A 25,787-nucleotide genomic window follows, 5' to 3' on the forward strand; every position below is an offset into this window, starting at 1 on the left:
GGAGCTGAAAGCGCAGGACAGCTCCTGTGAGGGAGCCCTCAGCGGGTGCAGCTTTGCCTCGCTGGAAAATGGAAATTAGGATCTCAAAGGTAAGCTTAAATCCCCCTTCCCAGAGGGCTGGGTTGTCTTTGAGTCATCCTGTGCATAGCACTCATTTGATCCCTTCTCCAGGTTTTTAATAAGTCTTGGAGTTGGGTGTAGGAGGCATGGGTCCATTTGGGGTTTTTTTTGTTTTAAATTTTTAATATATCAGCTCTGATATATTAAGCTGCACTGATGCTCTTAAATCCTTTTAAAGCAGGCACCCATCCGCTCCCTGTTCTTCCATGTGAAGGATCCTTTCCTATGCAGAGCATTTCCACTTAGTGCAACTAGCTGTGTATTCATTACGTTTGTAACTGTTTAGAGAACTGTTAAGATGCCTGTGGTATACTTTACAACATACACTGAAGAGTCTGAGTCATTTACGCACAGAGTCCATATTAATGCTTGATGAAGGTCCAGTGTGCATACTTACTTAAGTGTCATAATGGTTTTGAACATGGTGCTTACAGACCATGTCTCACATGTTCTAATCCTCTTGATTATTTCCCAGCATTTTGGACCCGGGTGCAAAGCTGGGGTTTAAATCATATGTGAGGGTCAGCAGCTCCTACTCTGCAAGGGATAGAGAAGTAGGCAGTGACAGGGGCAAGCTTGGGTGACAGTGTGATGGATGGGGAAGGATGCAAAGGAGAAGAACGCTGGCTTGTGAGAAGCTCTTCTGAGACATTCCAATTAGTGTCCTGATTTACAAATCCTGCCCTTAAATCTGCAGGCTCCCAAGGTCAGTTTTAAAGGGATGCTGACATAGGTTTGACATTTGACCATGATTGACCTTTGTAAACCCACATGTTCTGACAGAAACTGCAATCAATGGAAGTATCTCCATCTATATAATTAAAAAAACCCTGCAAACAGGGTCTGTGTTTTTTGGACAGGATTGTCTTGCCCACCTGCTGCCTTTGCAGCTCTCATGTTGCAGCATTCTTCCTGTGCAACTGAAGCAACTGGAAATCAAAGTGAAAACGTTTGTTTGGATTGAGTGGTGAGGAAAAATGCATGTGGCATGACAAGTAAATTAGATTTACAAAATGCTTTCACTACTAATAGGCTACTTTGCCATTAGGCATTTGGTTTTAATCCTGACTCTTGAGTGGGCAAAGTTCACTTTCAAGCATAAGGAAAGTTCTTGGGTTTATAAACATTTGCAATTTCTGCTGACTTGTCTTCACTCCAGGCCTGGAGGGGAATCAGCATTGTGCTGAATGGCTTTGTGCTGGTGGTGGTGAAGTAGGGGACTGCCTTTAATCGCCTGCCTTTATTCTCCACCAGGGCTGGATGGAAAACAGAGGTTCCAGCGAGTAAAGGCCATGGTGAAAAATCTTCAGTGGGTGGAAGAGTGGAAGGGGTGAGAGGTGCTCCTGTCTGCTTGCTTTTTACACCCAAAATGGACATTGGCTGCATCAGAGCACTTAGGTGTGGTGTTGAAGACCCAGATTTGAGTTGCTTCTTTGCTTGATTCAGGTCTGCCATTCCAGATTACATCTTGGCTGTGTGAAATTTCAGTGATGACGTGATGGCCCCCAAATCAGTGTATTCCAATAAAACACTTTAGACAAAAATGAATTTTTTTTTTGGAGAATGTTTGGTAGAAATGTTTCAGCCAATTGTACTTTCTAGGTTTCCTGAGGGACTGTCCCTATTTTCTGTGTGAAAGACTGTCTGGCTAACTGTTTTGGCTTTGTTGTCCATTTTAGCCTTCCATTTCAGGCTTGCACCCCTAAAACATGATTAATTTTTTCCCAGCTGCTAGCACTTTGGCTAGTAAAAGGTATCCAGAGTCTCTGTACCCTGTCACTCTCTTGCCTGTTTTGAGAACTGCAGCCACCACTATACATGATGCTGTAAGCAATGTGTGGATACTTCTGGTCTCTTAATGTGGGTGCCTGCTCTCCCTCCCTCTGGTCAAGGGTCTGGCAAGGAATATTGGTGCCTGAGATGCACAAGAGCGGTGCAAGTGCATGTTTTCCTTGGCTTCTTACAACTGCTGGTCACTCCTCTATCCTCTGCTCAGCTGCTGCTGGCGAGATGATGTGCTGGTTTGTGGATGAGGAGTCAGTGCACTCATGCACTCACCCTCCCTTGGCACCTCTGGCTTATCACTGGCTCTGAGGTGCCCCACATTCCTGGGGGCAGGGTGAGGTGAATCCTAAGGGGGCTTTGCTCTTTTCCTGTGACTGCGCAGTAGTTTGAAGGGTGCCAGCCCTGCAGAGCCTGCTGCCTGCTTGTAGCTGGTGAAAAATCCAAAATAATCCTGGTTTGGGGGTTGTTTTTTTCTTTTCTCTCTTTTGGCCTCCCCTGTCAGCCTGGAAAATTTATGCTGCTCCGAAGAGAACATTCCACTCATGTGCAAGCTACTACAGCTGCCATGTGAGTAATAAAGTATGGAAAGGAGGAAGGGAGAGGGAAGAAGAAAGATGGGAGTTGGTGTTTCATATGGAAAGCATCAGGCCAGAAGTGGCTTTGTTTCCGACATGTGGACAGCGGAGAGGCTGCATTTGCTGCTTAATGGAAAATCAGTGCCAGTGAAAAGAAACCTCCCTCATTAGTGACTAGATCAGATGGGGGTGAACTTTGGTGTCTCTCGCTTTTATTTTTAAATTTGTCTGCATTTTAAAATAATAAAGGAGAAGCAAAGGACACTGGACTGACTGATTTGAGAAGACAGCCAGTTTGGGCAAAATAGCTCTTTCCTGTCTCCATTTGACGCTGCTGTGTGAGTTCACTCTGGTGGTGTCACAGCCCTTCCCCAGCTGTTCATAAGCTGTGCCAGCACCTCAGAGTGGTTGTGAACATCTGAAGGTTGCTGAATCAATCAGGTTCTTAGCAAGGTGCATGTTCTTTCTGTTTGTTTTTAGTTTCTGATCTTTCAGGATAGTGTAAAGTCATCTTGTAGGCTTTCCTGCACAACTGAGGAAACCAGGAGCTTGGTTTTGATGCTGAGAAAGGTGGTTCTGATGTAACCAGAAGCCTCTGAGAGTTGGGGCTTTAAGAAACATGTGAAAGAGCAGTGGGGGTTGCAGTAAAACAGAGTAAGCGGTGTTTCTGTCTCATCAGACTGGAGGAAGGAAGCATTTAGAGTTTTGGAGGTCTCCAGTATCTTGGAAGAAGAGGCAGACTGCTGTTAAGTGCTGGCATGACCCAGTGAAAGAGCTTGTAAGGAGTTTCTCTTGCAGGTTTGAGAATTTCAGGGTGAGTGGGTATCACCTGGGGTAGTGTCCTACTGTCTACCACAGGAAAACAGTTAAGACTTACCAGCCTATTCCTTAGGCTATTCTCCTGCGTTTTTAAAGTGAAAAGAAAGATTGTGTACTGCATTTGAAAATGGAAGGGCCTGATTTTATCTGTGAGGTTTTTTCCTAGAGGGAATGGGTCTTTGGTGTTTGGTTGTACATTTAAGGTCAGGAGGAGCTTTGCTGTTTCTTCCATTGATTACAGGATGAAACCTTCGAGACATAGGCTGGAATCTCTGTCTCCAGTGATTCTCTGGGTGATGATATTTGCTTCAATCAGTGCCTCAGGAGATGGGGTGATTTGGGGGTTAAAGAAGGTAATGCATGGGCCTTGCTCTCTTTAGTTGTGTGCCTCTACACTTGGTTGTGTGCACCATGCTGTAATTCTGAGTTGGCCACCAAGCTCGTGATCTCTCTTCAGGCAGCACCTGATTCCTGCTCACTCAAGACAGTTTTGTGTTCTCCAAGGGTGACTCCTTTATTAATTGTTCTTGGATGCTGGCAAATGAGGTTTGGGCTACCCAAAACTCTTTACCGAGTGTGCCTAGCTCGTCGTGGGCTTTCTGAGCTTTGGTGGTTTGTTTAAAACGTGAATAAGCCCCAGTTGTTTGAGGAAGGACAGAAGAATGCCAGTGCAGAGTTACTTTCTGGTGTGTAGGACTTGGTAAATGAGTGACTTCTCAGAATAGTTCCTCAGGGCTGAGAAGAATTAACAGTAGGTGCACAGAGCCCTGCGAAGGCTGCATTGGGATTTCTTTTTCTGACATGAGAAATCCGTGTTACATGTCTTTGAAGCACACATTTGAGGGGGAGCAAGGGAAGCAAGACGTGGGTGATTTCTTACTCCCAAATACCCCCAGCACATGTGACTTGCAGAAAATGCTGAGTACTCATCTTCCCAGTCTTGAGTGCTTGTCAAGCTGGACACTGAGTGCATGGCTTAGGTGGAAGACGACTCCTCACTGGGACTGCCTCATACGGATTATCTTTGTGCAGTGAGAGCTATACCAGATGCAAGGCCTTGTAATTCAGGCAGTGTTTTGTTTGAGCAAGCTGTATCTCTGGTCACTGTGGTGGGACTGTCTCCCATGGGAGACCATGGGCATTTCTGTCTCCTTTCCATTTCTTTAAGTGGTAAAGGTCAAGGAAACGTTTGACATTCAGTTCTTAGTGCTTTTTGTCTTTGTAAATAGGAAAAATAGTACCCACACTGCATTGGGGATTTCAGATCAGTGAGTGAGTCAGATCCTGGGCTGATGCAAACTGATGCAGATCTGCCAAAGTCACAGTGGCGATATGTGGATTTACACTGGCTCAGTGTCTACAAAGTCACTTGACACCTTGCAGGAGAATGGTCTATAGAAATCCCAAATCTTGTCAAGATGTGGAGTAAATATCAGGATGTGGGCAGAAAACAGCACACCCATTTTAATGGTTTGATTAAAACAGTATTGCTGCTCTATGGCTCTTGTAAATGTATCTCCACTGGTGGTGGGGGGAGAGGATATTCTCAAGTGCCATAATGACAGAGTCCATTTTTTACAATGTTGCACAATAGGCCACTAAGTTGTGCTCCAGCTATATTGGCTTATTTCTGTTTTATAGTGAGCATGGCCTTAGGCATCCTATAAATAACATTTCTCCCCCAACCTTCGGCTAATAAATAATGGAAACTGTACTGGAAAGACATTTTCTTTCCATGAAAGAGTGGGAGGTCCTGAGCTGCCCTTATAAAACAAAGATGTAGCATGATTTGTTTTTGTTGATTTTTCAAATGTAGAAAATGTGGGGGTAGGAGGGAATGTGGAGATGTTTCTAAGTGCTAAATGTGCTCTCCCCAACGCTGCAAGGTGGGATGATGTCTGGTGTGGGCACTGCTTCCCCCAGGATAGTAATACCCATCTGTGAAATGAAGACAGATCAGAGAGGTTTTTGAAAAGTCTTAGTGCATGGGAAGAAGGAAGGATCCCAGTCTGATTTACCGTCTGGCTTTCATATCCGGCAGTAAAAACCAACCTGAAAGTGGGTGTAAATGAGTGTCTAAAGGAGACCTTTGTGTGATTCAGTGGGCTGTGTTGTCCAGGGGTCAGACTAAATTAGCAGAATGGCCCTTTCTGACCTTGAAATCCATTTCTGTAAGTAAGTCCTCTTTGAGACCTTTTTGCTCTAACGATGGTAAAAAGCTCTAGTATAAATGTGAATCATGAAGGGTCCCTGCATGTGCACATATGGGCAGTCAGACACGTTTCATTTTGAGAATCCATCACATGTGTACTGTGTGTCAGGTTAGAAATGGATCTCAGAGGAGATACCAGCTTTGTGGAGGTGCCGGCTTCCTCAAAAGCAAGTACATGTCATGTCATGTCATGTTGAGGGAGTGGGGCCACATTCTACTGCAGGTTGGCTTTTAAGGTTAGAGAAGGTTCAGGGAAGACCTTGTTTTCAGCAAGGGGGACTTACTGGCTAGTTTTGTAGGCAGATGAGGTTCAAGAGCAGGGTACACATGGTAAAAAGGCATATTTGGTCACTGCCTTCATCCAGCAACAATAAACCATGTATATAAGCAGATCTGGTTCAGAAACAAATAAGCTTGGAAATTAGCATTGTTACGTCATGAAATTCTTCTGCCCAGGTGCCTCACTGGCGCTTTCCAACGTCATTTGAAATCCACCTAGTGTGACGCCTGGCTTTTCTTGGAAGCGTGTGCTAAAACCTAATTTAGGGGAGGAATATGTAACAGGCTGTTCTTTCGAGGAATGTTCAATCATACAATCAACTAGGTTGGAAAAGACCTTTAAGATCATCAAGTCCAACCATTACCCCAGGACTGCCAAGTCCACCACTAAACCATATATCTAACAGGCTGTTCTCTCTCCTACCGTAGTCTAATTCCTTCCCCTCCCGTATTTTCTCTCCTCTCCATGAGCAAGTCCATTGCTTTGTTTGGGTTTACCCTGTTCATAGCTGCACAGTCCGTGACATTTTTCCCCATCTTAATCTATATTAACTCTTTCAAGGATTTTTATCTAAATGTGAAATAAGATTCCTGCTCATTGACTGGAGATTATAACACTGAAGGAGGAATAGATGTGATAAATAGTAATAAATGTGCATGTCCCTTTTAATTTTGTCATACTTCCCATCCCCATGTTCTTTCCAATTTTCCGGTATATCAGATGCTAAGAATGTGTCCTCGAAGCTATATTGGTTTTATCTGTTTTAGGTCTCTTTTTCGGCCTTACTGGATCTCTGCCTTGTATTGAGTGTACATGTTGTGTTGCTGTTTCTTCCATAAATGCATTAATTTCTATTTTTCCAAATTCAATCTCAAGGATTGATTTCCTGCCCCTGCCTGGTTTTCTTTATATACTGCTTCTCTCTGCTGGCATCACAAAAAATTTTAGCATTTCCTACTTAAGCCTTTTTCCCTGCTTTTCTTCACCATGAAAGCTTTTAATCAGTTTCCTTAGTTTTCCGATTTGTTTTTATTAAACATGTTTTTATGGTGAGGGCTGCAATCCATCAGAGTAAACAGAAGCAAAAAGTTTGATGCCAAATTTGTGTTTGTTTGTTTAATGAAACAGATCAGACTTTAAATGGGATGAAGTCAAATTGGAGCTGATGACTTGCCTTGGTGGTAGCTGGTTATGAGTGTTGGCTATTGACAGCAAATCGTGGAAGATCTCAGCATTTTGAAGAGCCTAAAAACACAAATACAACCGTGGGGTTGCAAATGATGCAGTGGTGTTAGTATTGGGAAGAGCAGGACTGCTGTGAATTGATGCCCTTTGTTCAGGAAACTATTTATATGCTGGTTGGGTCGTTAGTTGAAAACCACTGGTTTTGTGGTTGATGGATGTGAGGTGAGTGTTTAACCAGGATCATTGTTAAAGGGTAAAGTGTCCTTGAATTTTGGGGCACACCCAGCACACCTCTGCCCTTCTCTTCAGCTAAGGGAACTGCTTCCACATGGATAGAAAGCAGGCCTGCCCCAAATGCTGTGGGGTCAGTGGTGGGTGTCCCACTACCATCCCTCAGGAGGTCCTCTCCGCTTCCACCAACCGCTGGGGTGGGTGGCTGTAGTGACCTTGAGCAAGGTGGCTCCGTGACACCTTGGTCCCACTGCCTTAAAGAAGGATTTGCCAAAGCTGCTAGCAAAAGGCAAAGGAACCTACCTGAGCTGGGGAGGTGTTAGCTGCTCTGGGCTGCAAGGCACTCTTTGGTTTGCTTGGTGGGCTCTTGACCTTCCTGCTGTGATTGTCTTCTGTTCTGTTTTTAACTGTCTCTGCTCCTTTGAGTCAGTTTGGGCTGCTCATACGGCAAATAAATACATTCCTGTGTTTCAGAAGATGGGTGATTCCCTTTCCTTCCTGTGCGGGAGGAAATCTGCTCGCCCCATACAGGGTCTACTGGGGTTATAACAAAAGAGTGGGTCCTTGCCAAACAGCAGTGAGGTGCACAGCTGGCTGTGGGCAGTAGGATTCTGCTGGTTTTTGCATGATTCCGCCTCCGTGAGACCTTCTCAGAGGAACTGCTGTCCTTCTCCCTTTACTCAGGAGCTCTTAAGCAGTGGGTATCCATAAGCAGTTTTTGTGTGGAATGTAAGGACTGTAAAGAAACAGGTCCTAAACCGTGTGCTGTTGCTAATGGTCCTGCAGACCAGCATGCAAAAAGCCCAAATGTTTGAACAGAAATTAAGGACTGAAAACAAAGAAAGGACCTACTACAGTGAGGCACCACATGGCACCATCCATATGACCTGATGGTATGACTGCACTGGTCTATATCCTGGGTATATTCTTCTATCTAATGACTTACTGGAAATAGAGGGGTATGCAGAAAATTCACTGTCCATCCAGATTTTAATCAGTACAAAAGTTCAAGTTCAGAAATAAAATATGAATGAGGAAATGGTGGGAAAGCAGTACTCTCTGTGCCTGCCTCTATTTCAGTACCAGGGACTGTGGCAGCAAGTTTGTGAAGTGTGGAGCAGCAGAAATCCTCAGCTGTATCCCAGTAAGTCAGATCTGACACCTACAGCCTTGAAAGCAAAATTTGCAAGTTGCTTTTTTGAAGCTTGATTTTCCAAGAGCAGTGACAGAGCTGTTTCAGCAGAGAAAAATACATATCCTTTCATCCAAGACCCAGAGGTTTAGAGTATTCAGATGTCTGTTTGATTTGATGGTTGGGCTTTGAACAGGTAAGATGCTTCATAGCCATTGCCCTTAGAGAGCAGGGAAGCTTCAGCATGCCCATTTTACAGGCTGGGAAACTGGGACCCCCAAGCGCTCAGTTGTTGAAGACGAAGTTGAGAGCAGAGCTTGAAAAGGATACCAACTCCCTGATCTCCATTTTAATTAAATTATTTCTGCAATTGTCTTCCCTGGCAGTTTAACTGGTGGAATGTGGTCTAGCGGAGGAATTTTTGGCTGCAAACTCAACAGGAATAGTTTTCTGGGCCTTGCTTAGTGTAAATTAGGATGACTCCAGTAGCTACGATCACGGAGTTAGTGATTTACTCCTCCCCCTGAGAATCTGGCCCTGGTTTGCAGACAGTGGGCAGTGTCATGTAATTTGTTCTTTTTAATTTTAGTCTGTCTAGACGCTTTTACAGGCACCCCTTTCTCAGAGGACTTTGTGCCAGCAGCTCTGGAGAAACACCACGCTTATCTGGTGACAAACGCTTATGAGGCACAGCATGGAGGTGGCCTGGTGTGCTCAAACTTACTGTTTCACCTCCCTCTCTGCAGGGGCTGCAGATAGTCTCGGAGGGTTTTGGTGGAGAGGTGGCAAAACGGATTTGTGTTAGGATTTCTTCTCTGTGAAGGAGGAGCGAGTCTGTCATTTTCCCCGTTTTTGATGTGTTATCTGAGCTGAGTGCTAGAGAAAGATGGCTGGTGCCAATGCAGCAGTTCTGTGGTGTTTTTTCTTTCCAGCAATGAATGGCACACCTCTCTTTGTGCATAAGAAGGTCTTGCTCCTGGTTTTAAAGGCCATTTGCTTGTCTTGTGTTTATTATTACAGTCAGTCCTTCCTCCTGTGCCATCAGTGGCTAAAGGCCACTCAGGCTTTAGTTTCTCTGCAATGTTTTCTCCCACACTTAGTCACCAGGCGTGAGGGTGGTACCTCTGTAACCTTCTTCAGACTTGTCACGCTGCATACACAGGACCTAGTTGTTACAGAACTCTCAGATTTGCTGGCCATGGTTAAGCAGGTGATCAGCTAGGACTTGCTTTTCTTCCCCTTCCATTCTCCTGCTAGTTCCCAAGTTACTCACCAGGATTGTCTGTAACTGTGTTTGTCAAGAGCCAAACGCAGAAAGGCCATGACTCTGGCTGGACCTCGGGAGCAGCAGAGACATATACCCTTTTACTACCATTACTTCTGCATGAATCCAAATGCACCTAACCCCTAATCCTCATAATCATTTTACAAAATTTGCTAATCATAAAGTCCTTCCTTCTATTATTAACTGCATACATTTATGTGTCTGTACCCAGCCCCCAAAGCAAACAGTCTTCATGGCTGCAGAAAATAAAGCCTGAAGATGGGATGCTAAAGTCATTAAAACCAAAACTTCCTGTTGAGAAAACCATAAAGCACACACTATTTCCGGGGTTCCACATGAGCTTGATCAATACTGATGAAGCAGAGCTCTCCCAAAAAAAAGCAGCTTGCATGGAAATGGGCAAGAGATTTTTTGTGCAATCTTAATGATTTTGAGAGAGACATTTCCCCTGTGAATTGCAGTAGGAGTTTGCACCCCTTCCCCCATGCTCAGCAAAGGCAAGAACATATGACTATCCTCGTGTAAGGTAGCGCAGTGTTAATAATGCTGCTGTATTGATCAAATTGGGCTGCTTTGTCACCAGGGACATCTGGGAGGATTTATTCTGACTCCTAAGGCTGTGCCTTCTGAAGTGCATTTTCCAGTCCTTTCATTAGGCGGTGTGTTGTGCTTTTTGTCTACGCCTGCAGGAGCAGCGCTTTAAAAAGATTTCATGGTGTCCCACCATCCGCTGCCTCTATCATTTCTGCTCTCGCTTCAACTCGGAGCTGGATGTGTCTCAAGTTTAAATATGTGTTGCAGGGAGATCCAGTTATTTGCCCTTGGAGAGTGCCTGGAGGAGCAGCTGCTGGCTGCTGGAATTTGGATAAACACAGGGTGATGGGAACAGGAGAGGCTTCTTTTTTGCTTAGAAAGTGAGCAGAACTGGTAAGAAAGCAGTGTAGAAGGGAAAAACATGTGCAGGGTGGTTTTGTTCCCCCGCACCCCCTGGCTGATATTCATGACCTTGTTAAAAAGATCAGCGTGCTTCAGAGGCTGCACGTGGTCATTTTTAAGTGTAGGGAGAAACCAAATGTGGCTTTTATTTTTCTAGCTGATAAATTGCCAGTTGCAGGTTTTACTTACAGAACACTCTGAGTAGTCTGAGAAGAACACGATCACCTTGATATTATATTTATGAGTAAAAATGGTATGAAGCAAAGAAAGCTCTTAGCTCGCATGTGAAGAAGACTTTTAATGCAGTTTTTGCTTCCAGGAATGCATCATTACTTGTGGTGGGGAAGGGACACATTAGCAGTCTTGACAAGAGGACTGAAATGCGTAGGGGCATTTAGGGGCTTGCAGGGGCAATTTGACATCGTGCTGCTTTGACAGGTGTCACAAGATCAGTGTAGGGTAGCAATGGGACATCTGCAGAGCAGGGAAGGATTAGAGAGATTTGAAATGGAGGAAATCCCTCGAACCTTGCTCTGGAGATGGTGGAGACATGTTCAGAAGAGCTGTGACAGGGGCTCAGGGTGGCAACCAAGTCACAAGTCATGCCTGGAAGACTGTGTCCTGAATGTGCAGGCTACCAAGAGTGCCAGCTAGAGCTAAAGAAGCACGGTCTTGAGTGCATTTCTCTCCCTTTTTCTGAGTCCCAGTTCCTGGACTGCTGGGTCTGAAGCAGATCCCTCCAGCAGCCCCAGCCACCGCAAGGCATTTTGGCTCTCGCTTCAGTTCTGATATCATGCAACTGCTTGGGAAGCACAGCTGCTTGGGAAGTGCAGCCACTTGGGAAGTGGAGTCGGCTGGAGGCGAAGCAAAGTGCTCCCAGGAATGTTCCCTGTGAAGCAGAGGCTCAGCCTGTGGTCTCCCGCATGGCTCCTCCTCTCCCAGCATAAAGGTTACCTTTGTATGTTTATAACCAAAATAAAATTGCAGCTCCTGAAAGCTATATTTTGTACTTGGGGGAACATAATGTTTGTGTTTAGCTATTGCAGGGATTGTACCAAAGCATGGTGACAGAAGTCTGAAGTGTTTGGGATGATGATAGCTGGCAACAGACTCTGCCTTTGGGGGCTACTAAAAACAGCTTTATTTAAGAAGTATTGATGATAAACAAAATGCCAGGGAGGACTGGTTGTACCGTGAGGAAGAGGATGCCCTTCCTGCAGCGGGAGAGGCTGTCCTTCCTCAGTTCCTGCTCTTTCTCTTCCCACAAAGCAAGCCAAGAGAGCCTGACATGGTCTTCCAGGCTGTGACATTGGAGACTTCCATCCCAACTCGGAAAGACAATACAGGGAAGAAGTGGCATACAGCCAACCTACAAAGGCAGGCTTATCTCGGGAGATGCTATATAGGCTTAAATACAGTGGAAAAGGGAAATAGGGGAAAATAGGACACTTAAGGTAAACTAACTACATGTTTTTAAATGTCTGAGTTGGAAATCTGCCAGGTGACATGTCCACTTATAATGACTACAATGTATTTCTTCTTTTCCTTGTTGGTAAGTGGGTTTTGTTTGTTTCCTCTCTGGAGAGTGGTGAGGGACCACAGTTCCCTGCAGTGCATGTTGAGCTGGAGCTGTCTATGGCAGTTTAATGGGTAAGGCTGTAGTGCCATGAACATGAAATCTTCCAATTCCCAGCGTCATCATTTGGGCCTTTTCATCTCGGGGAAAGATGCAGTGTTGAGTTTCATTTGGTTTGCTCAGGGAGGATACTTGGGAATGGGGCTGGAAAGCCAAAGGCCTCCCAGAGAGCCTCTCAGCAGTGTGGGTGCAGGCAGATGTGATGCTAAAAGCCTTGCCAGCAGAGAGATGCCTTTGTCTGGTACCAACTCTGCAAGGAAGTGCTGAGAGTTCTGTTCACTGATGTACCTGGAATTAATTTGGGAACCCTCCCAATTCATTTTAGGGGGAAAGGTGCCAACATGAAGTTGAGGCAGGGTCTCAGGACAGTATTCTCCAATATCTTTCCATGGATATTTTGCCAGGAGAAACAGCAGGTTTAAGAGAGAGCATGAAAAGGGATAGTGACTTGCCTTGACAACTAAAGGAGTGTTGCTGAGTAGATGCAAGAAAAGGAGATGAAGAAACAAGGGAAGGAGAGGCTGCTTGTAGGGTAAGAGAGGCTGAAAAGAGAAGCCTCTCTAAGGTCCTGGAGTTGGACAGGTTCTGATCAAGGCTCAAACAGATCCTGTCCTATCCTTCACCTCCTTCAGAAGAGTAGAGCTGTTTCACTACAGTGCCCAGCTTCCGCTTTTCACCAGACTGCCTAGAGTAACAAAGTACCATCCTTTGGGTCTTCGTGTGTTGTGGTCTCTGCAGACCTGAGAGTCTGCAGGTACCCATAACAGGGCATTTCTATGAAAGCATATCATGATGGCTTACCATATAGTTAGCTCTTCTAACAAAACACAGTATTATACACAGAAACAGCTTGAATTAACCATGGTGGCTGCTTAGATGCTGGGAAGTCATTGATCTTCCAGGAATACCAAGACATTACATTCCTTCTAGGCTATTTTCTGGCTGCTTTGCTATTAATAACTTTGTCCTGAAATAGCACTTTAATATTACAGCATATTAAAATCCATAACAACTGGGTGGGTGTCCACAGTCAACAGACCAAAGGAAGTGAGCCAGTGCATGAGCCGTGGTTGTGTAAACTGGCTCACAGAGGTGTGCTGCCTCTGAGCAGCTGGTAATCTGACCTGCCTTTCTCAAGTCAAGAAATTGCAGGGCTCCTAATGGGATCTCCCAGCTTCCTGTGCCATGCTGCAGCTGGTAGCTGTACAGCCTGCTGGAAACTATGCTGACACGAGGTTGATCTTGTGATCCTTCCATAAGGAATGAGCAGCACCTCACACAGTTCTGACAGCGCACCTTGAGTTGCTAATGATATCCACAAAAGGCCCTGCTGGATCTCCTTTTCATCTGATCTGATGCAGTTTGGAGATACAGGTCTCCTCAGATGCTGCTGAGCGGTTGGGCCAATACCAGCAGGCGCTTTACCAAAGTGCTGTAGCAAATTGCTCTCAAAGAGGACTGTGCTGCTTTTATCAGGGTGCAGAGCAGCCCAAGCGCACTGCCTGTGAGATTTGAGGCTGATCAGAATCCCTGGTGGCTGGAATTCTGGAACAAGCACCTTGGCAGAGCAGTGTAGAAAAGTAATGGAAAAACACTGTTGAACGTAGGAGCATCCTTTGGAGGGCAACTGGCTTTGAGTAAGAGGCAAGTTTACCTGCAGTGGGATATTCAAGTGCAGAGACTGTTGTTCCTATGCATAGATGATAAAAACTCTGGCCTAAAAGTGGCAGGAACCAGTTTGTGAATATCTCTATATAGACTGACCAAATTAAGAAAAAAAAGAAAAAGGAAACAAATCCAAGTATCAGGATGTCTGAAGTCAGTGTTGTTTTTAAATTCTTCCCATTTTTCCGTGTGGGTCACATTGTTCCTAATAAAGTAGACAAGATTTGTAATACAAAATAACCATCTCCAGCCCTCAAAGAACATGTCAAATTCTACTTCACTTAAGCCACAGAGTTAAATGGTGCTGATTAAGAGCAGAATTTCGTGGAGTTTGAGTGTTGGCAAGGTCCTCAGCTGATGTAAACAGGAACCATGAAATCAGGGCTGCTCTGTGCTGATTTACCCCAGCTGAGAATCCGGTTGTGCTTCCCATTGCTTTGTTTCTAGTCTGTTTTTTCTCTTGGTGCAGCGGTGGAACTCCAGTCTGTTGTCTTCTCTTTTCCTTGCCCAGACTGGCATATTTGTCACAGGAGCACATGCATCTTCTTGCTCTTGTAAGATAACAAATTGTCCACATGATTTTAAAAAACAAACTCAAAGAAAAAAGCAGCAAATGGCTTTTTGTAAATGTGCTTGGACCGTTGCTGTGCTCACATTAAACTTTAAACTTCAGCCAAACAGCTTACTGCTCCCTACATGGCTGGAGGCAGGCCTTGGTCCTATATGTTTATTATCGTTTAGAAATTGCATAAATGCTCTTTTATTCTTTTTTGTTCTGCCCGTATTCTACAACACATTCCCCTCCTTCCTTCTGCTTCCTGTTTCCCAGACAGGTCCCCACCTCTTCCTCCCTGCAGCCAAAAATAATACAAAAGGGAACATACAAAAGGTTTTTTGAGCCATGAGATGTGATAATGAATGGGCATCATGTACAGGGTAGATACAGTAAGTCGCGGTGAAAAATGTTGATCATGCAAAGTCAAGATGAGGAATTTCACGTTTCTGGGTTAGGAATTCAGTGTTATGCATCCTCTTGTTTAATATGTTTTTAGGTCAGAGCAGCAGACATGATGACTCTCAACCCAGGACTCTTACAAAATGTACCATGTATTGAGTGTATTGATCACATCTCCAGGTTTGATTTAATAAGCTAATTGTGAAGAATTAGCTTATTAAATATATGAATATGCTGTTGCCTGAGACTCTGTGAACACAACTGGTGTATACATTTGTATCAGCTGCTGAGGAGGAAATGTAAAGCTATCTCTGGAAGCTAATGAAACATCTCTGAAGAGTACATTTTTTCATTCATGATTCTATCCAGAGTAATTACAAGGAATCCAATTCTGCTCAGTAACCCCACTGCAGTACTTTGTAAGGATGAATCTTAACTGAGGATCAAGACCTAAAATGTTGCTCTGCTTTGTACATTCCACAGCCATCAGCATTTGCTCTTGCATATCCATTTCCTGTGAGAAGTTTACCACACTCTGGGACATGCTTTGAACCCGATCCTTTGATTTCAGTGGGAGCTAGGACTGGCAATTCAAGGAGCTGATTGTGTCTTTTTGCTATTTATAATGCTAAATCAAAGCTGCTTCCAAACCGGACAGCAACAGGTTAAATACACACTTGATGAAGTTTGGGAAAAGCTTGCAGTGAGGTCCGCTGGCCAGTGCCCTCAAAACCATCCAAGGCTGTTATGTAGATAAATGATCTCTTCAGAAAGATTTTGAAACACAGTTATGCTACATATATATAGTTTCTCAAATGGTCATTGTATGGCTACTCGTGTGGCAGCACGCAGGGCATGTGCTGGTGTACAGTCATATTTTGATACTAGCACAATGGGCTGCCTGCATTCTTGATTTGGCTATCCTTAATCCTTTGCTGACACTGATGATATTTTTTTGTTGTTGTGACTGGTGGCAGATATTTTTTCTGTCTTTATTAAACAGTCACAACCCAACAAAAGGCCTCCAAAGCCCTGGGTCAGTGTTTGCACATTTCTTTCATCCTTTTTTGTTGGTTTTTCTTTTTTTTTTATCTAGATGTCTATCAAATTCAGCCACGCTTAGCTGCAGTCCTTTGTTCAGTATCTCACAACCAGTACACTGAAATTCTCTCTGCTTACAGCCCAAATAGCACTGATTTTTAGTAACACAAAATTGGCATGTCCATTTAAAAGAATGTTTCTTAGATAAGATATATCTAATTATCACTAAGTTTGGGAACAGATCTTGATTTTTGACTCCTTGTTTAGAGTTATGGGTTCAGACATCTTTTGTGTTTGAGACATTTGTTTTACCACTCATTTCCTGGTGAAAATCACTAATTTATGGAAAAATTTGGTTTGATCCTGTGAGCTTTAGAGGCTGATCGGAGTCTTTGGTAACCCTAGTTACATCAGGTCACATCAGCAACAGGAAACCAGCTTGTGTTTATGTGAAGGTAGTGATTCTGTCCTTTAAGTAAAGCTGCAGAAGTTTTACAGAAGTTAAAATCTATCTTTGCTGAATGTGGTTGAGGCTTCTGATTTCAGCATCTTTTATACTCTGAAGGAACATATTGTGGAGAACATCCAAGGAGAAAGCCATCTGGGTCGTGGTAGGAGAGTGTTCATTTAGAGTGCTATTGTGCATGAGTAGCAGTGTATGGGCTGGTTTGGCTAAATACATTTCCTTAAAGCTCCATTCTTTGGGATGAGACCAAGGAGGAAAATGGGCACCGGTCATTATTATATTGAAGAAATTTGCAAGCAGAAGCTCGAGTCCTGTGTGGCACAGTCAAGAGTGAACAGTTGTGCCCACTGCTGGAGGGACCCATTCAGCCAGTGTTAGAGAGGATGACCCTGACGGCTCAGGACTATGGTGAAGTTACCACAGGAAAACAAGTCTTTGCCTATCAGATGATCTTTGCTGTGTGTGCCTGCTTTTTGCTCTTGGCAAAAGCCTGTTTGTTGAGCACACAGTTAGCTTGATTTGCTTCATACATACAAGGGATTAAGAACAGGCATGCAGATTTTTACTGCAAGTTAGCTGTCATTAAGTGTCTTACTGTTGTACCTGACTTAGCTGTCTTTTTTTTTTCCCATGAACTATCTAACGCATAGGTAAGATGTGCTGGCACATGACTAGTTTTCTCTTACATGCTTTGCAATAGGAATTATTTGTTATTGCCCGAAACTTTTTCTTAGTATTAATTCATTTCAGACTGTGGTTTTCCCATTTTCCCAAGTGTGTTTTGCAAAACGACTTATTTTAATAACTAAAATTCTGTTTATTTTATGCTGTCCCAAATGTTAAGCTTCTGATGTGCTGCAGCTTTTTGACAACTAGCAACTGCCCAGTAGAGGTTGCCAAGAGGAAAAGCTGGGGGTTTTGGCAGCTGGGTGGGAACAGATGACAATGTTGGAATAGATGGGCAAGAATATTGGGTTTTGTTGTTGTTCAGGAAGTAATGAAGGCTTTTGGCAGTGGGAAGAAGATGCATCTTTCAAACCTTCTTTTGGGGCTAAGGACAAAAATACCATGGCATTTCAGGGAAGGCAGGTGAGCTTTAAATCTCTTACTCCTCTTTACTTAGGGCTGCTTGCAATGCAAGTACCAGTGTAGCTCAAAGCTTTCGCTGTTCTGCTGAAGAGTGAAATACTGACACCAGGCACTGGACCTGGTATGGCTGTTCACTGTGAGCTTGAGTGAACTGCAGTGGTATTGACCTTAGAATTAGTTTGGGTTACCTTCAGGTTGAGGTGCTTTCTCTTCCTTTGCACTCTTGAGACTTTCAGTATTACTTGAAGATAGACATGAGGCCCTTTTTTTACATGCCAGTGGAAAGCAATGGGGTCATGGTGGAGGTTGGCATTTGACCTTCACTATTGCATCTATAATTCTGCTTTGGTCATGTAAATTATGTTGCAAAGAGAATCCTTTCAAGTATTGTAAACAGAGCTGGTAGATCAGACCTGCTTGTCAACCACATTCAACATTTTCATTCTCTGTCAAAGCCTGATCTAAGTATCCAGCTTCATAATTAAGTTTTGGATAACTTCCAAGATCAGTGCTTGATGTCCAATTATATCTGCAGTAAAATGGCACTTAGAAGTAACTGGCACTTCCAGATAAGAACTTCCCATGATCTGCGAGAAAAATTCAAAATCAAGATGTTACAAAATATTTCAGCATCAATAAAGCAGAGGAACCCAGGGAACATGTTGATAAAGGTGTCTCCCTGACTTTCTGTCCTCAAATCATTTTAAGTGTTGGGCTTTGTTTTGGCTTGGCAGAACTGTACTGTACTGTTGCCATATTTTCCTGTCTTTAGCTGTGCAAAATGCCCGGGAGCTTGAGCAATATAAAGACTTGAGCATAGGCAGGTTCTTCTGAAGTGACCTGTGGTTTCTCAAGAGCCTGTATGTATGGGTCAAATTCTGATACTCAGTATGGTTGCCAACTTTGAGTTGATGAGCTTTACATGGGCTCCAGAGGTAAGAATACAGGTAACTTAAAGGCCATACCTTTCTGAATTGGCAGATATACTGAACACTGAACTTCCCTGGATCAATGCTACTGCGAACACGGAAAGGACTAACGGGAAGCAGGTCCTTACCAGGCGTAGGACAGCGCTACACTGGTTGTCTTTTACTGTCTGAAGGCTCTAGCGCTGCATGTGGAAGTGGCATAGTGTGCAGTTTACACGTATTCTGCTGCTATACGTGTCCCAGAGGACTGAGATGACAGTATAATGTGGGGAGCAAAGAGACCTTACGAGTTACAAGTGCATGGCAGGAAAACACACAACATTTCTTGCAGGTTACAGCAGTGTGCCTCTGCTGGAAAAGTGAACCTTTTTGCACTTGTATCCAAAACTGAAAAATCCCTTGTTGAGATTGTCCACACTCCAGGCTGCCATCCTTTCTTGCGAGTACCTGGGGTCTCACAAAGTCACATTCTGTAATTCGTCAGCCGTGAATCATCATCTTTTAACTGGCTAAATTGAAGAGCAAGGTGCAAGGAGAATGACCCTCCTTAATAAGGGCAGATGGGTTGAAGTAGTGGGTCACTTTTTATCCCCGGACTGCAAAACTGTTTTGACAGCAAACAGCAATTTTACGGTTCTTCTTCTGTTGCTGAAGGGAGCCATCTTCCTCTTTCCATTGCAATTTTTGAAGTGTTTGTTGCTCTAAGTCCTACAGGCACTGGGTAAGAAAGCTGAATACCCACCAAGTTGCCTGCAGTGTAGGAAACAAAGGGTAGTCAGACTTGATGTCACATGTGACATGTATTACATCCATTACACAAAGCTCCCCATCTCTTGCACGAGTGGTTAAGGACAAGTTGGACATCCAACAGAACTATGACAACAGCATGACAAGAGCAGGTCACTCCCGTTTAGGTATCCTTGGACCATTTTCCTACCAGGCTGCTATTGGAAGTAGGAGATTACAGAGGTTAACCATCATCTGAATCCAGCAGTTTGGGTTCATAGCTCTGTGAATAGTGATCAATATCCTGCTGCTAACACACACAAAAATGTAGGTTTTGATGCACTTGCTGGCAAAGAACTTTGTGGGAAGGGAGACCTAAGGACTCTCCTGCCCCTCCTGATGGTCCACCAGGCTGGAGTGGGGACCTTGGTGGTGTCAGCCTGGCTGGATTCTTCAGGTCAGAACTCAAGATGAGGGGTTTGGCTTAGCTGCCCTAAAGATTGCTTTGCCAGGGTGATTTGGGCACTCCTTGGGTGATCTGGGCCAGGAAGGTCGCGTGAGGTACTTGGCAGAAGCTGGGAAGTGCATATGGGGAAAGATGCTTTGTTTCTGCCGGCAATTGCCTGCTCTAGCAAATGCAGCAGCAGGTAGGGCCCTGGTGGGGGGTTAAAGAAGGTCTGTGGCTGTAACCCCTCGCCGGGCTTTGTCTGCCATGCAGATTAGGTGGAGGGCTGTTCTGGCTCAGCGTTGCTAGGCTCTTCCCCGTATTGACTTGGTAGAGAGGCTGAGGGAGGCGGGAGGGAAGGACTGCATTATATTGTTTCTTTGAGTTGTTTTTTTCCCCCCTCTATGGGGAGATGGGCTTGATCCACTGGTTTTGGATTTCAGAGGCAGAAGGCAAGACATGACCAGCTGGTGTCTTGAAATGGCACAGGTGCAATGGCTGCGGGAGGGGGGAGCCAGGAATAATTACAGGTTTCTGAAGCATCAGGCTTTGCTGAAAAGGGCTCATCGAGAAACTGCTCTTTATGGAAAATTAATGGTGAAGCTGGAAGAAACTGTCAGGCCCACTATTGTTGTCATGGGGTAGTGATGCCTTAAAGGAGCAGCACCTCCTGCTTGCCTCCCCTCCATGGGCAGCCTGCAGCCGGCGTGCAGCTTTCTGATCCCACAGCAATTGAAATTTCATGTCATTGTCATCAGATTTAATGGCCTTGAGTCCCTGTCTTCCCCCCTCCCCCCTTCCACCCCCAGTTTGTGATTATGCTTGCTCTTTCCTTTGGAAGCCTTTTATTTATTAGGCCCATAGACCTGTTTCTGCCCCACTGGGTGAAGGCTAAGTGGGCCAAGCAGCCCAAATTACATGATGTGGGGAATTCAAAAGCATCACCTTTCCTGTGGTGGGGGTTATTCCTGAAAGATTGTGGGACACATTGGAAAGCTGCTTCCAAAACCTGTTAGGATTCATCTGGGTAGAGACCAGATCCTCAGCTAAAGCCATTCCTTGTGATCCCAGAAATGTATTTTAAAAAGAAAATTGAAAGGTTGATTAAGACAAGTACTAACTGGTGAGTGTTCCACCTCCAGGCCTGTGTGCAGACACATCGTACACACAGTGTCATGCCTCTGAAAATAACCTACATGCTAAAGTATAACATGTCTCACTTGCATATGTTGCTGCTCTATTGCTTTTCGTCCAAGTCCATCTCTACAGCTCAGGTCTATAATCAGCTATTATTTTTAAAAGAAACAACAGATAACTGTCTGGCAAATTCTGTTGTGAACTCTGAAAGTCATCCCACTGCATAATGTCTGCCACCAGCAGTGCTGCTTCCTGAGTACACTGAAAGTAATAATCTTCAATTATCTGACCGCTTATAGAGAGCTGTGAGTAGGGTCTCTTTACACTCGTGTTGGTGGGACGTTTGTACACAGAAGGCAGGAGTGTCTGTGTCTCCTCCAGTCATACAAAGCTTTTGTCTCTTGATCAGATGCTGGACTCTCAAGGTTGGGACGTAGTTGGGTCACCAGCCCCCATAGGCTGAAATTTTTTGCCTAAAATCACTTTCTTTATATCTCTAGAAGTGTTCTCTGAGGAGTAGTTCTTAGAGGTTTATAAAAAGTATTGGCTAGAATGTCTCTTTCTTCAAGTCCTCTAAAATCACAGTGGTGATATTACACCAGCTAGCCTTTCAGGAAGCAAGAAATGAAAAATAGCACTAATAAACTCCATTAAAAGCTCCTGAAACTACAGCAAACGGTTTTCTATAAACAATAGAAGTTTATAATGTTGGTTATGGAGAACACTGGGCAGTGCGATAGTGCCTGGAGACTTTATTGGGGATAGCTTGGGGCATCTCAAAGTAAGGTGCATTGAAGTTAGGAGGCTTATTTCATCCTCGTGCTGGTAATCACTGCTGTGGAAATGCAGGAACACGTGGCAGCCTCTCTGACTGCAGCTTTACCTACTTTTTAATAAGATGCATGTGTGTGTTTGTGTGCAAGTCTGGTGTCCTGTGCACAGTGAGCTCCATTTGACCAGACCCGCTAAAAACCCTGTAAGACTGACAGCAGATCCCTTTTTGGTGTCATGTCTTTCCTTCTTTCAGGCCCTTTAAACAAGCTGTGGTGTCACTGAAAGTTTTTATCTGTCTCCTATCTTAAAATGCTACGCTTCAGAATTCTGCTGGTTTAGGAACAGACTGGGCCCCAGCCAACCACACTGAGTTAAATTTGGAGTGAAAGTTAATGTTTGTGAAGGAAGAGGAAGCAGTTCTTTGGAGAGGTGACTTTTTGTTTGTACGTGGCCAGGCAATGGAGCCTTTAGGATAGTTTCATACGGAAGTGACTGTTGGCCAGATTGCACTTAAAACTGGGAAGGGCCTGGTATCCATGGGACAATGTGCGGGCTTTCATGAAAATGTAGTGGATGCTTTCTGGTTGTCATATCTTCACTCCTACTATAACATCTGCTACCGTACATGGATATTCCCATACTCTGTCTTGGAGCAGCATCAAACAAGTGCCAAATCTTCATGTCTCCAAAAATGTGACCATCTCACAAAAAGGTGCTGGTGTGCATGAGTGCTCTGTCTGAATGGCTCTAGACCACATTGTTCTTTGGCCGTAGATGGGAGCTGTGCTGTAACCTCTCTCTAATGGTGGTTTCTCTCCCTCCCCTCTCCCTTTCCCTCCTGCAGACATGCCTGGAGTTGGAGCGATACCTTCAGACTGAACCGCGGAAGATCTCTGAGACCTTTGGTGAGGATTTGGACTGTTTCCTTCATGCCGCCTCAGCCCCAGATGCAGAGGACAATATCCGACGGCTGGACCCCGTCCTTTTACCTGTGGAGACAAGTACGTGTGACAAAAGCACCAATGTGGACATTATTCTCTCACGGGACAAGCTGCTGTCTGAGACATGCCTCAGTTTGCAGTCCACCAGCTCTTCCACAGAAGGCTACACAGCTGTCAACCAGGCCCAACTCAATGCAGTAACCTCATTGACACCCCCTTCCTCCCCAGAGCTCAGCCGCCACCTTGTAAAAACCTCACAGACTCTCTCAGCGGTGGATGGCACGGTGACGTTGAAACTGGTGGCCAAGAAAACTTCACTCAGCTCCGTGAAAGTGGGTGTAGTGACAGCAACCGCGGGGACAATAAAAACTGGGCAAAGTGACGGTGAGCACGTTGGTACAGGGGCAGAAGCATCCCCAGAAAACAAGAAGAGGGTTCATCGCTGTCAATTTAATGGGTGCCGGAAGGTTTATACAAAGAGCTCCCACTTAAAGGCTCACCAGAGGACTCATACAGGTACTTATGTAGGATGCTTCTCTCATCTTGTCCTCCTGCCACCTAACCGTAACCATCTGCTTTTGTTCTCATTTAGAAGGGGAAAAAAAAATCTCTTCTGAAAGTCCAAGCTTCTGTCTATGAAACAGGGCAGCAGAATAATATATTAGGCCAGGAAATGTACCCATTATTCAGTAGGACAGAGAAGTTCAATGTCTACCATTAACCTGCTGGGATTTCAGTGTGTTATGGGGCTTGATGTAGAGTAATTTTAGGATAGCTAAGGGATATAGATGTTCATGTTAAAACTGTGGGCATGCCAGTTTGGGTTTTTGGCACTCACTTCTCCAAGACAACTTTAAAAATGTTAATTTTAGTCAAGTGTTAATTGCTTCAACTGGAGAATAGTGTGGGTAGGTTTTGTTGCCTTTTTTTGTGGGGGAAAGAGAAAAATGTACTTAAGATCTGAGATACGCAGTTCAGGACTAATGTGTGCATGAGAGAGTATGTGTGTAGACGCAGACATGGAGGTGTGGAGACACACGTACCTTTGAGATACTCGTGATCTTGGGCTTCTCTGGTGATAAGACACAGTGAGAACAAATGAAGGAATGACGTGGAGTTTGAATGGAATGATGAAGGTAGAAAGGGAATAGAATGTATGGAAAGATGTCAGACTGCTATTTTGGGTAGTATTTACTAGTGTTGCATATAAGCTCCACTGTGTAAGCTTCTTGAAGCATACTGAATTGGCTTAGGTTTGCCTGTTCAGGATCCTCACTCTCCTGTCATTTCTTCATAGTCCCCAGCAGCTTTTCAGCTCGCATTCATTGGCAGTAATAGCTGTGCAGTTCGTGTGCGTTGCTGCTTTGTTCTAAGCTTCACATGTGATGAGAGATGATAAATTCCCATTAGCACTGTCTTATCATGTGATTATTCTTGTTTCCAGAGGGATTGCTGTAATCAGTTTTCCCAATTTTACTGTAAAATGTGTGGTCTCTTACGATAACTGCACATTTAATTCATGGTCTTATCATGCAGGCAGACTCTAGAAGCGAGGTTGTTCTTGCAAGGTAGAAAATAACATGTTGGACCAGTGCAGTAAATCAAACAAATATGTGGGTTGTTAAGAGAGCTGCATCCATCAAATACTAGGCAGCCCTGTAAAAGTTACATAGTCTGAAGTATAAATCATATTAAGACATAAAAAACATTGGTTTTGATCTTTTTATATGGGCTTTCTGGTGCTTTTACTGGGGATAGCCACCTTGCCAGGAGTGACCTCACTTGTGATTCAGTGATTTGAAAGCCAGTGAAAGTAGTGCGGTTGTTTTAAAATCTGCAGCAACGTGGTCAGGAGGCTCCTCGTAGCACCAGTGCTGCTATGAGGCTCACCCCCACTGGTGCTGTCAGGGGGGATGTCCCAGCCAAGGCCCTCCAGCAGGCAGTGGGGCTCCCCATGAAGGCACAAATGCAGAGCGTGAGAGACCTTATCTGTTCAGATGTGAGCCCTGTGTTCCTCTTGGAGCTGAAAGTGATGGGTCTTACACAGCTCTTTCCAACATTAGGGGTGTGACATGCTCACCTAGGAAGGGTGAACTTGTGGAGTTTTCTGGATTTGTTACCCACTGGGTGTTGATGTGGACAAGGAGTCCTGAGAGAGCACTTGGAAAAAACAGTACTCTTTCAACACTGCCATCCTCTGGAGTCAGAATTTCACAAGATTCTCCATGCTTTTGAACCCAGCCTTAGCTCTGGTTTAATTTTTTGTGAAATCTTATGTTTTACAGTTAATACATGATGAGAAACATTTCTCACTGGCCCTGTGATACTTCTGTTGAATAGCCTTAGGCTGTACATTGTGCCATTGGCACGTGCCCATCCACAGCAGTACTCAACATGGTGAGAAAGGCAAATCCACCTTTGCTGTCAGGTGGGGAAGACCTCTGTCATATGGTGAAACTGCAGTTGCTCATGCCTCCCACTCCCAGCACCACACGTAGCGGGTGCAGCTACCCCTCTGATCTTGCTAGTTGAACCATCGGTGGTTTAACCAGCTCCTAAACCATGTACTAGTTTATGGGAGTGTTCCTATTCCATCCACCAAGTCCTAAGCAGATAGCATAGGTTGTTAGGAAAGCAGGAAGATAAAAGATTAGAGGGAATACAAACCTGGATAAGGACCTCTCCTGTCTTTGCAGCCATATAACCATCCTGCACATGATGTGATCCTAGCTGTGCATAGCTGTGTAGAAGGCATGGTTTCATTTTGTGATGAGGACTGGATGCAGCCTTGTTTTTAAAATCCATCTCTGATGCAGAACCTGGTAGCAGGTAGGCACCTGGCTCCCATTTTTCTCTGTGGAAAGCAGAATGTCTAAATACCTTTGAACATTTACATCTTGGGAGCAATCTAAGTGAATCAAGGGGTATTTGTGATAGGCTTCACTAACTAGCTTATTTTTGTCCAGAGCACAAAGTCATTCTGACCCCTTCATCCTGTTTAAGTGCTCTGTTCCCTTAAGAAAAAGCCTGACAGTTGGATGCCTTAAATCAGAGCTGGTGCAATCAAGACATTAAATCTGTTCATGCTGACCTCTGCAGTGGGGTCCCCCCTCAGGGACCGGGTAAAAGAGAGGAACAGAGAGGAATAGCTAAGGAAATTCAGGACTGAATTATAAAAAGCAGGGCTGCCTCCCTTCCCATGCACGCCTTCAGGGCTGGGGACAAGAAGCCCTTTTCTCTGTCGGTGCTTTGTTTTTTTCATCTCTGAGCTGAGTGTGCTGTGGGTTGCGAATGCAGCCAGCACTGCCAATGGCTAAAAAACACCCGGGGTTACTAAGGGGCGGGGCAAGTGGGTTTTAGCCACTTGGCTTAGTCAGTGGCTGAGCCAGAGGGTCTGAAATGATTGCGAGATATTTTCCTTTG

General features: G+C 44.5%; 1 protein-coding gene across 1 annotated transcript in view; it reads left to right on the forward strand.

The window, feature by feature from the left end:
- KLF7 (Kruppel-like factor 7 (ubiquitous)) overlaps positions 1-25,787 on the forward strand; it is a 62,448-nt gene that overhangs the window by 7,639 nt on the left and 29,022 nt on the right. The window contains exon 2 of the mRNA XM_010010344.1: positions 22,268-22,880. Within this exon, the coding sequence (XP_010008646.1) occupies positions 22,268-22,880 (613 nt within the window). The remainder of the gene's footprint in view (positions 1-22,267; positions 22,881-25,787) is intronic.

Source organism: Nestor notabilis, unplaced genomic scaffold, assembly GCF_000696875.1.
Source record: "Nestor notabilis isolate BGI_N333 unplaced genomic scaffold, ASM69687v1 scaffold11292, whole genome shotgun sequence".
NCBI classification, from domain to species: domain Eukaryota; kingdom Metazoa; phylum Chordata; class Aves; order Psittaciformes; family Psittacidae; genus Nestor; species Nestor notabilis.